Genomic DNA, 12,387 nt, shown 5'->3' on the forward strand with positions numbered 1-12,387 from the left:
CTTCTCTTCTCTTCTCTCCTCTCCTCTCCTCTCCTCTCCTCTCCTCTCCTCTCCTCTCCTCTCCTCTCCTCTCCTCTCCTCTCCTTTCTATTATTCTATTCTATTCTATTTTCTATTCTATTCTATTTTCTATTCTATTCTCTATTTTCTATTCTCTATTCTATTCTATTTTCTGTTCTATTCTATTCTATTTATTTAGCATATGGCATCTACAGTCTAAGTCATGGAGTCACCGATAGGCAACACGAATAAAATTCATTATACACGGAAGCACAATTATAATTTGAATAAAACATCAGCAGTGCGTGTGGGTATGTGTGTAAGTGATGCAAATAATACAATATAGGTGATAATACATTAAATTAAGATAAAGCCAGAATGGAAAGCACCATAATAGCTTGGCCACCAAAAGTCAAACGACCAAGATGTTAGCAGTCACATTACAACTGACTTTGTATTTTTCTCTCTCTCTCCCGACCACCCCCCCACACCCCCCAAGGTGGTGATGACAATCATAGTCGCTTTTATACTGGAAGCATTTGTGTTCCGCATGAATTATGCCCGCAAGAATCAGGATTCAGAAGGTATGTGGGAGATATTTGCTCTCTGCTGTATCACAGGACTCCTTTCTATCCGTCTTCCTCCCGTATGTAAGGCTTAGATTAGAATGTCCCAAAAGTGTTTTTTTTTTTTCTTTTTTCAAGAGGCAACTGGACTTTCTGGTTTTTCTTCGAAGATGTTTCGCTTCTCACCCAAGAAGCTTCTTCAGCTCTGGACTGGATGGTGGGGAATGGAAGGATTTATACTCCTTGCAGACAGCTGGTCATTTGCATCCTTTTTAGAGGGTCGTTGAGGCCACCTGGAGGTTTATCTGTGCCCTTAGAGTCACCTGAGTGGTGCAAATGGTTGTGGAGCCATCTTGGAACTCTTGTGTTGTGGACTGGACATAGATGATGTCGTATCTCTCCCCCTCTGTTGAGAGAGGGCTGTTCAGTTTTGACCCAGATGGCCTCTTGGACCCCTCTTTCAAACCAGCGAGCATCTCTGTCCAAAATGTGGACTTCGCTGTCTTCAAAACAGTGGCCTTTGTCTTTGAAATGCAGATGGACTGCTGAATTTAGTCCTGATGGGTTTCTTATGTCAGGTTTCGGTGTCGTCTCAAATAAATTGCATTTCCAAACAAATAGTCTTTGATGAAATCTTTCATTTATTAAGCACGACAATCTGTTCCCGACTACGTCGTAGCCAACACTGACTTCCTGACCCCAAACCTTCCCTTTCCGTTCCCCAATTCTCTGCGTCTCATTGGCCATCTTCCAAATCACTCTCCCCATATCTACTACTTCAGCTCCCAGGAATGTCCCCCCTTCCATCCCATCTCGTAGGAGATATTATCTTCAGGGAAAATAAGTAGGTGAAAAGTCAAGCGTCCTCTTGCCAGTTGCCCCCTCTTCTCCTCCTTATGTCAGCACTGGAACGAATGTAGTTTGGATTGCTGACATCTTAATGCAAATGACCAGCTGTCTGCAAGGAGTCAATCCTTCCATTCCCCACCATCCTGTCAGAGCTGAAGAAGCTTCTTGAATGAGAAGCGGAACGTCTTCGGAGAAAACCCAGAACGTCCAGTTGCCTCCTGCAAAAGCACCTTTGGGACAACCATGACTTGGATGGCTGAGAATCTCCATAGATGTGCCAGGGAATGCTGACTAACGCCAAATCTGGACATTTTTTGGGGTAGCTCCTTCTCCTCCTGTTATCTAACATCCTTGATTGGTTTCTCCAGCAGAAGACAGCGGGATTGTCTTTGAGCGGGAGGTCTCCAAGGAAGAAATTGGGGGCCTAGCTGAGACCTATGGGAGGCAAGGTGACAACTTGGCAGCTAGCCAACTCCTCAAGGTCGTTTCCCAGATGGACAGGCACCGGGTGAGTCGATGAGACTGGGGACAGCTCTTCAGAGTAGAACATAAAATAGTCCTCCCATCTAGCCGAGATGATCCTTCTAACCATTTATTATGGTCTAATTGCTTTAGCAAACCGCCATGCTGTTCCTGGGCCGACGATCAAGGACCAAAAGTGATTTAAGTATGAAAATGTACGAAGAAGAGATACAGGTAGGTTGGTACGAAGAAGAGATACAGGTAGATACAGGAGTTGCAGAGATGGTAACACCTGGAGCTCTCTGGACATCAGTGCCGCAGAGGTTGACTTGGGCAGTAATTTTATGGTGGGTAACTGAAGAGCAGTCTATGCATGGGTACCAATATGCATACATGGACTGCCTGGGATGGGATGGGATGGGATGGGATGGGATGAATAGAATAGAATAGAATAGAATAGAATAGAATAGAATAGAATAGAATAGAATAGAATAGGTAATATAGAATGGAATCAAGTAGAGTAGAGTAGAGTAGAAATTAGAATAGAATAAGAATAGAATAGAAGAGAAGAGAAGAGAAGAGAAATATGGAATGAAATGGAATCAATTAGAGTAGAGTAGAGCAGAGTAGAAATAGAAATAAGAATAGAACAGAAATAGAATAGAAATAGAATAGAATACAATAGAATAGAATAGAAATATGGAATGGAATGGAATGGAATCAATTAGAGTAGAGTAGAGTAGAAATAGAAATAGAAATAAAAATAGAACAGAATTAGAATAGAAATAGAATAGGGGAGGGGAGGAGAGGAGAGGAGAGGAGAGGAGAGGAGAGGAGAGGAGAGGAGAGGAGAGGAGAGGAGAGGAGAGGACTTAACTGGAAATTATGGGTGCCCTTCCCTGGAGCTTTTTAAGAAATTGGATATTCATTTGTCTGAAATGGTAAAAAGATTTCCTGCTTGAGTGGGAGTTGGACTAGAAGACCTCTAAGGTCCCTTCCAACTCTATTACTCTGTATCCTGTATTTATCCGATTCCTGGCTTGACCTCCACAAACATTTTTGGGGTCCGCCAGGTATCATGGCTCCTGTTTTGTTTTCCCCCTGGGCGGGTGGGCACTCTTGTCATGGTTTAGCGTCATGACGCCGGTCTTCCGTTCTCAGGAGTGGTACGAAGAACATTCCAGAAGGGAGGAACGAGAGCTTTCTTGGCACGAAGACGAGGAGTTGCTCAACCAGACCTTCCACCCTCCTGCCCTCCGGCAGCGTTCGCAAACCATCATTTAAACTCGGCTTAATCAGGAAAGCCGGTTCTCCTATGCATTGAGCCTGGGCTTGGCAGCGCGGTGGTCTCTTACCAGCCTCCCCTCAATCAGATTTTCCTTTAATGGTCCTAATCTCTTGAAATCTCCAGCCAGGACCCTGAGATCTTGTGAGGGAGAAGACAACCATTTTTATCATTATTATTTTTAAAAAATGTTGGTCTTCTCCTTTCTTTCGGCATCAGGCGTGGAGTATGTCTGGAAGAACTTTTCACCTTGCGGTCGTTGCAACGGGAAACTCGTGCAAAGTCCTTCCTTGACCGAAGGACCACTGGCCCTTCTTTTGAAGAAGACCTCTTCATTTTTGTCCTTGTGGCTGCTGTGGCAAAAGGCCAGTTGCTGTGGTGGAGGTGACATAGATTAGAGGGCTGAAAACCGGCCCCGTTTGCCAGCGGAGACAGCCCAGCAGGAGAGAAAATACAAAATGCATGCATCCTGGCGTAACCCATCACGCCGTCTTCCATCAGCAGTCGAGATCGGCTAAAAAAAAATGGCAAGAAGGCCGGTGGAATCGCCAAGCATCAACTACATCGCTCTCTGTAATCCGCGATGCACTAACTGCAGATGAGTGAAGTAACGCAAATTCGTTTTACACTACTCCTTCGATTTCCACCTCCCACCCCTTCGTTGTTCCTTGGCATCTGTAAAGACTGCTAGTACTCCGGTGATTTGCTTGGCGCAGTTTTTACCCAAACGTAGCAAGAACCCGGGACCAACTGAGATTCGTAGCATCTTCCTAGCAAAAATGAGTTTTTGGTTCAGTGAGATCCTGGAAAGGTTTAAAAGACTCTATCCTGCTCACAAATTTTGTCCTGCGTTGGCATAACGATTCATTCTGGGATCTGAACATTTGCAGCGGGACGGGCCAGTAGGCGTTGTATTAAACCTTGAACCAATCCTGCCGAAAAGCCAATTGTATTAACTCCTAAAACGCTGCCAAAGGGGCACTGCATTAAAGCCTGAAGCCCCCGATTGATGATAGGCATGATAGAAAAGCAATAATTCTTGTGACAGAAAAGACAGAAGTGACCTCGGAATCAGGGTGTCTTTATCAGGTTTTATTTCGGATTCCGCTTCCGCAGAAATTCCTTTCGTCGGTTACCAAGCTTGGGGATCTCTTCAGTCGATCTCTCCGCCACGAGAGAAACCCAGCAAGCAGATTTGTCGAGCGTTCTTTGTTTGGCAAACACACAATAGGCAAAGAAGTGTTAAGGTTTTGCCTCCTTCTGTTAATCTCGATTGCTAATTAGCAAACGGTAAACGGAATTTGCTTTTTTTCCCCCCTTGCCAATTTATAAGCAGAAGAAAAAAAAAGACCCTTGTCCCTTCTGTAATTTTAGGATGGCAAACCTAGAAAATTTGTTTTCTCACATCTGCTAACTCTCTGGCGTAGTTCCTCGTTTAAAAACAACAGGCTGATTTCCACGCTAAATAAATAAATGGAGAAGGGTTGGCTTTGAAGGGGCTAAATTATTTTCCACTTGTTAGAGGGAGGACGAGTTTATTTTACTCCCAAGCTGATCTCCGAATAAGGGATGGGTTTGAGATAAAACAATCACCATAAATGAGATTTCCTTTTCTTAAGCAGCTCAATTTTATGACGGCATCTCCGAATGTACCTCCCTGAGCTACGTTAATGGCTGTGGAAGATTGCCCTTGTAGTCTTTAACACTTAACAGAAGACACCCAGTTGAGGAGATAAAAGAGTTCCTGCACCTATGATGCACTCAACGTCTGTTCTCGTCCTAAAAAAAGAATGCAAATATTTTATAAGGTAGTAGATAGCCACAATTCAGCCACGTCCGTCTGTGGACTTCAACTCCCAGAATTCCTGGGCTGTGGGGGCGACTGGGAGTTGAAGCCCACCCATCTGGAGTTCCTCCAGGTTGAAAAAGGTTGCTTTGAGGAGAGGAAAGGGGGCGTCTTAAAAAAAAAAATACACTATTGGTTCAAGAGGGCATTATGTTGTCAATTCAGGGAAGCCATTCCTTCCTGCTGTATCAATCAAGTTTGTTAATTCTTTTTTAAAAAGCGATAGTTTCAAAGGTGGGGGTCGCATACCGTAACAGTGGCTTGCCCAGCGAGCGCTCATGAGTGCAGCATCACAAAACACGGGAATTCACTCACACGCCCCGTCCGCACATGTATCCGGCGTCAAACAACACAGTGATATAGGACAGGATTGTGCCTGGGCACTCGCAGATCGCAACTACCGGTTCGCCCAAACCGGCAGCGGTCCACCACTGGATAGGTTGAAGCAAAAAAACAGATGGAAGGTTTTCTAATAAACATTCATTAGGGCAGGTGTCGGCAACCTGCGGCTCCAGAGCTGCATGCGGCTCTTTGGGCCCTCTGCTGGGACTCCCTGTCGGGTGATCCCACCCCTCGCCCTCCCCTCCCAGTTACTCCTCGCCTGGCCTGAGAAGGAAAGGGCGACGGCAGGGGATGGAGAAGTGGCCGGGGCAGAGACAGAGAGATACAGAGAGAGGGGGGGTGAGGAAGGAGAGAGAGATGTCAAAAGGGTTTTGTGGTTCCCGGTGTTTTTTAACAACTGGTTCTCTGCCCTAATGACCGGCTGGGTAGGCGTGGCTAAGGGGGATCATGTGACTGGTGGAAGTGAGTGATGTCGAGTTGGCCACGCCCACCCAGGTTCTGTGGCTCCCGGTGTTTTCTTTTCTGTGGGAAACGGGTCCAAATGGCTCTTTTGAGTGTTTTAAGGTTGCAGACCCCTGCATCAAGGGATTCGCAATGCTTTGGCGAAAATGGAATTTGAGAATGAGTAAATCTCCCCTTATTTGTGTGTGTGTGGGGGGAAAAAAGCTGCCTTTCCCAGGACTTGCAAAATAATGAATTAAAAAGAAGTAAAATTTTAAAATAGGGAGGAGGTGCCTACAGCGTGTGCCTATAGATCCCCAAAGCACCTTACGTACCCCCCATCAGCCCTTTCTAATCGGAACACACATTTTCCTGGGATTTTTGCGGTGACAATGCACAAACCCTTGGACGAGCTTCTTGACAGAGCTGCCGGCGTTTGTAGGACACACAACACAACTCCGAAGCGTGGTTTTTTTTTTTTTTTAAGCTTTGGATTTGAAGCGACGCTTAGCTTTGTACATTCTCGGTTTGTTTTATTTTTTTAAAACAGAAACACGGGTGATCCTTATCTGGCTTACTGACCGTTTTGTTGGCGTCACTAAATGGAAATGAATGCTGACCATGTTTATAATTTGGAGTTTTCTTGCTCGTCCGTCAACAACCCAAATTTGGGGTGTGTTTTGCATGCTGCACACACACAGGCCAGTTAATGAGAATCTGTTGGGTACCATTCTAAGCCCATCCTTCGCACAATGGTTTGGCTAAGATCCATGATGTCAAAATCTAGAGTTTAAAGTTTCTCCATCTGGAGAATGTATGGATTCCCCATGCTGGCTGGGGAATTCTGGGAGTTGAAGTCCCCACATTTTCAAATTTGATAAGCTTTGAGAAACCCCGATCGACAGCAATATCCTTTTTCCACTTAGCATCGAGCAAGATGGAACGCTGCCGAGCTTAATTTTAGTATTTCAAACACTAATAACTGGAAGGAAACACACTCCTTATTTTGAGACACTACAGTTACGTCACAAATAAGCACTAAATTCTTTTTTTTTTTTCCCCCTACCATCAGCCTGGATAGTAAATGAAAAAGTATATAATTTCAGATTTCCTTCCGCAATAAGAGATGCTGGAAACTCCATACCGAGTAAAATGGGTTATTTTTTAAAAAATTTTTGGCATGTTTTTGTTATTTTTATTCTCGTTTAGGATATAAGCTAGAAACGACTCCAGAAAGTTCTTCTTTTCGGAGTCTCTTGGAAGGAAAACAAAAACTTCAAAAGAACGCAGGGATGTTCCTTCCTAAATAACTTTTTTCTCTTTGCTCTTAAATTCCAAAGACAATCACTCGTAGGGGGGTAGGAAAGAGACGGTGAATTTTGGATACGGGGAAATTTGTATGACTGATATAACAATGTCTGAAACAGTATTATATAGTTGTTTACAGAACATTTAATAAACCTCTTTAACCCTTTTTCTGCATCTCTCTTTTTATATTTATATTTATATTTATATTTATATTTACATGCAGGTAGACTTCGACTTAAAATCATTCATTTAGTAACCAATGTTACGACAGCACTGAAAATAGTAATTGATGTCCATTTTTCACACTTATGACCACCGCAGCATCCCCGTGGTCAAAATTCGGATTCTTGCCAACCGTCTCGTCTTTATGACGGTTGCAATTTCCCCGGAGCTCACACAACCCCCTTTTGCGACCTTCTGACAAGCCAAGCCCATGGGAAGCCAGATTCATTTAACAACCATGCCACCTGCAGTGATTCACTTAACAACTCTGGCAAGAAAGGTCGTAAAATGAGGGAAAACTCACTTTAACAACTGTCTCGTTTAGTGATGGAAATGTTGGGCTCAATTGTGGTCGTAAATCAAGGATTGCCTGTATATTCAACCAATCCATCCAGTTGATAAGTCAAAATCCTGCCTTCTTCCAGACTAATCATTTATGTGTTTTATGAGTAGATTTCCAAACAGGATCCTAGATAGATTTTTTGTGTACGGCTGGACAAAATAAAGACAACATCAAGAAACTATTGCGAGTTGCAAAGAAAAAAAAAGAAGGGGAAAAAAAGGACCCATTATCTCAAACTACCTTCAGGAAAGTTTTTGATTTGTCTCCAGGCATTTGAAGACATTAAGTTTCTTTGGTACCGTGTACCACTTTATTGTCTGATACCCAAGTATTCCAGTACTCAAACCATATTTAATTGTGTTTTGATTGAAATATAAATATATATCCAGGCGTGAAATCCAGCAGGTTCTGACAGGTTCTGGAGAACCGATAGCAGAAATTTTGAGTAGTTCGGAGAAGCGGCAATTACCACCTCTGGCTGGCCCCAGAGTGGGGAGGGAATGGAGATTTTGCAATATCCTTCCCCCAGGAGTGGGGAGGGAATGGGGATTTTGCAGGATTCTTCCCCCAGGAGTGGGGAGGGAATGGGGGTTTTGCAGGATCTTTCCCCTGCCATGCCCACCAAGCCACGCCGACAGAACCGGTAGTAAAAAATTATTATTCTCTGTGGGTACTCCCACCCTCTGGAATGAATTACCTACCGAGCTCCGGACGGCTCCTGATCTCCGTTCCTTCCGTCGGGACCTGAAGACTTGGTTGTTCAAACAAATAGGCTAACTCTGATTCCGGGCTTTATTATTTACTATTAATTAGTTATTTGGTTTAAAATGGGATTTTATTGTACTTGTTTCTTAACTTGTGTCTGCTGCCCTGAGTCCTTCGGGAGAATGGCGGCATATAAATACACGTAATAAATAAATAGTAGGCCTTTAAAACCTACCTCTTTCAGTTAGCCGGGCTGTCCTGATTTTATGATGGGGTTTTTAAAATTTGAAATTGGTTTTTCAATTGAAATGTTTTAAATTATGGGCCAAATTATTTAATTATTTTAAATCTGTTTTAACTTTTGTATATAAAGTGTTTTACTTTGGCTGATCACCGCCCTGAGTCCGAAAGGAGAAGGGCAGTATAGAAATTTGAATAAATAAACAAACAAACAAACAAATAAATAAATAAATATATAATTTTTTTAAAAAAACTTGGGAGTTTCACAGAAACATCCAAATGCTGTAATTGATCGATGCTCTTTATTAGTTAAATTGACAACTTACATCAAAATGGGAAGGTAAATAACAGCATTTGGGTTCTTTGAGGTAGATCATTAAACATAGATAAGCTCAAGCGGAAGTTAAATGTATTTACAGAAATGAGCAAAGTTGTAGAATCTGGGCCACCATCCCTTAACTTTTCCCTTATTCTCCAAAGCCCCTGAGGGCAGGACAAGAAGCAACGGATGGAAACTAATCAAGGAGAGAAGCAACCTAGAACTAAGAAGGAATTTCCTGACAGTGAGGACAATTAACCGGTGGAACTGCTTGCCACCGGAAGTTGTGGCTGCTCCAACGCTGGAAGTTATGAAGAAGAAATTGGACAACCTCTTGGTTGAAAAGAAACCTACTTCAGTATTTCTTCTAGCTGACGTGTGGATTGTGAAGTCAGTTTTAAGCAGCCAGCCACCTGTCAACAGCTTGGTCAACGCCCAGCCTGTGTAATTGCTGACTTAGGCTGATTTGAAATCCACGGGCTGTCAGTGACAAAAGACAAGAGGAACAGTAAAAGGCACAAAGAGAGAGAAGGAAGGAAGGAAGGAAGGAAGGAAGGAAGGAAGGAAGGAAAGAGAAAGAAAAAGAAAGAAGAAAGAAAAAGAAAGGCAAGGAAGGAAGGAGAAAGAGGCAAGGAAGGAAGGGAAAGAAAAAGGAAGAGAAAGAAGAAAGGGAGGGAGGAAAAAGGAAGAAAAAAGAAAGGGAAGGGAAAGAAAAAGGAAAAGATGGAAGGAAGGACAGGAAGGAAAGAAAGAAAAAAACGAAAGGCAAGGAAGGAAGGAGAAAGAGGCAAGAAAGGAAGGGAAAGAAAAAGGAAGAGAAAAGAAAGGGAGGGAGGAAAAGGAAGAAAAAAGGGAAGGGAAAGAAAAAGGAAAAGATGGATGGAAGGAAGGACAGGAAGGAAGGAAAGAAAGAAAAGAAAAAAAGAAAAAGGCAAGGAAGGAAGGAGAAAGGCAAGGAAGGAAGGGAAAGAAAAAGGAAGAGAAAAAAGGGAGGAAAAAGGAAAAAAGGGAAGGGAAAGAAAAGAGGAAAAGATGGATGGAAGGAAGGACAGGAAGGAAGGAAAGAAAAAAGAAAAAAGAAAAAGGCAAGGAAGGAAGGAGAAAGAGGCAAGGAAGGAAGGGAAAGAAAAAGGAAGAGAAAGAAGAAAGGGAGGGAGGAAAAGGAAGAAAAAAGAAAGGGAAGGGAAAGGAAAGAAAAAAAAAGAAAGGAAAAGATGGAAGGAAGGACAGGAAGGAAGGAAAGGAAGGAAGGAAAGGAAGGAAAAAAGCAAGAAAGAAAAAGTCAAGAAGAACATATTAAGCCCCAGTGCACAGCCGGGTGGATACATCCCAAAAAAAAAAAAAAATTAATCTGTTCATAATTGTATGTATGTCAGAGTGCAAATTTAAGTCATCGCGATTGACTTCGCAGAGAAATAGACAAAAGGAATTTTAAAAAGATTGTTCGGCGAGGACTTTTCCTGCAAACAAGCCCACTGGTTTGAAGTGCATAAGGGGCAATGTCTTTGATCGTATTAGGTATAGATAATCCTATTTGCTCACCCGTCCCGAGAATAGAAAAGAGAAAGAGGAAAATGGGGAAGAGGAAACTAAAAACTACTTTCAAGGGCATCAGAAAAATAGGAAGGGAAGAGGACAAAAAATTGGTCATCAAAGTTGCGTGCTTGCAATGCATTTTGCACCCAAGCACAATTCTTGTTTCCCCTCCTTATTCTGATGAACAGGTCTGGAAGGTACGGATAGAAGAGAATATTTGAAGCTGCCTCCTAGCATTGATGACGTTACCTAGTTAGGTAATGAAACGTTTGCAAAAAACGCCACCAAGCTCAGAGAACACCAAGGACTCTGGAAGGACTTCCATCCCTGCCTTCAGAGACAATAAAAGCTGCCCATTGTTTTAAGTCACAAGCTTTTTTTTTTTTTTTGCTTTAATTTATATGCCGCCCTTCTCCGGAGACTCAGGGCGGCTTACAATGCATTAAGCAATAACCTTCATCCTTTTGTATATTTATACAAAGTCAGCTTATTGCCCCCACAAACTGGGTCCTCAATTTACCTCCCTTAGAAAGGATGGAAGGCTGAGTCAACCTGGAGCCTGGGGAGATTCGAACTTGCAGTAATTGCAAGCAGCAGATGTTAATCACAGTGTGCTTTTTAGTCCACTGTGCTACCAAGGCTTGCAAACCCTTTCCCTTTTTTCCGACAATGTTGGCTGCGTTCCCAAGGCACGCTTTTCCTGGTCAGTTACAAAACCTAGCGGTTTCATTCGTCCGTCCGTCCGTCCCCCACTCCCTCCAATCTTTGATGTTTTTTTTAATCCTAATTTTAGTTTAGTAGTGTTGGATAAACCCAATCCGTTCAGCTGATTTGCAAGTCAGCGCGGCGTCGTGCAAACCTCAAAAGTGGGTCAATGCAATAAGGCGGAGAAGCATGCTAGCGAACATTCCTCCCCGCTCCCCCAGGTTATCTGTTTTCCACAGGCAGTTGGCAGTGAATTCCACGGTGCTTTCACATCGCGGTTTTGCTCTGCATTAATTCAGCAGCAAATCTACTGGTAGGCCTCCCTTACGAATGGATCGTAAGGCCGTGTGTAGCGAAAAGTCAGTATTCCCGATTCCAATCGTGAGCAAGAGAGTTTCCTTCTGTGTCTTCTTTTTCTTTTGTCCCAGGAAAGGGGCAAAAAATTCAAGATGGCAGGCATAACTCATGATTGAAGCCTTATCCCATATATATATATATATATATATTGCTCCTAGAAGCACGAAGCCGAAAACATCAGCCTGAAGATGACGAATGAGACTTTGTCGAAACGTCGCCAAGACACTTCCAATTTTACACGGGAGAAAACCCAAATAACCAAAGACATATATATATATATATATCAATAGCACTTAGACTTATATACCGCTTCATAGTGCTTTACAGTCCTCTCTAAGCAGTTTATAGAGTCAGCCTCTTACCCCACTCCCAAATAATCTGGGTCCTCATTTTACCGTCCTCAGAAGAAGAATGGAAGGTTGAATCAACCTTGAGCTGGTGAAAATTGAACTTCTGGCAGCTGGCAGTGTTATCCTGCAATATTGCTTTCTAACTACTGCGCACCAAGGAAGGAAAGGAAGGAAAGGAAGGAAGGAAAGGAAGGAAGGAAGGAAAGGAAGGAAGGGAAAAGGGAAGGAAGGAAAGAAGGAAGGAAGGAAGGAGAAAAGAGCAATAGCACTTAGACTTATTTACCGCTTCACAGTGCTTTTACAGCCTTCTCTAAGGAGGGTTTACAGAGTCAGCCTCTTGCCCCCCAACAATCTGGGTCCTCATTTGACCCACCTCGGAAGGATGGAAGGCTGAGTCAACCTTGAGCCTGGTGAGATTCGAACTGCCAAACTGCTGGCAGCTGGTGATCAGCAGAAGTAGCCTGCATTCTAACCACTGTGCCACCGTGGCTCTTTTATATGTGTATAAAAG

General features: G+C 43.2%; 1 protein-coding gene across 2 annotated transcripts in view; it reads left to right on the forward strand.

Annotated features, from left to right (window-relative positions):
- Nucleotides 1-7,265, forward strand: part of TPCN1 (two pore segment channel 1) — a 38,422-nt gene extending 31,157 nt beyond the window's left edge. Inside the window, exons 24-27 of one of the 2 annotated variants that reach the window (XM_060690434.2) lie at nucleotides 500-584; nucleotides 1,784-1,923; nucleotides 2,031-2,111; nucleotides 3,039-7,265. In XM_060690434.2, coding sequence (XP_060546417.2) covers nucleotides 500-584; nucleotides 1,784-1,923; nucleotides 2,031-2,111; nucleotides 3,039-3,161 — 429 coding nt within the window. In that variant the 3' untranslated portion in view covers nucleotides 3,162-7,265. The remainder of the gene's footprint in view (nucleotides 1-499; nucleotides 585-1,783; nucleotides 1,924-2,030; nucleotides 2,112-3,038) is intronic. The other variant, XM_060690442.2, reaches the window with a different exon arrangement.
- Nucleotides 7,266-12,387: the final 5,122 nt, after the last annotated feature.

This window comes from Pantherophis guttatus, chromosome 17, assembly GCF_059756535.1.
Source record: "Pantherophis guttatus breed Tessera chromosome 17, ASM5975653v1, whole genome shotgun sequence".
Classification (NCBI taxonomy): Eukaryota; Metazoa; Chordata; class Lepidosauria; order Squamata; family Colubridae; genus Pantherophis; species Pantherophis guttatus.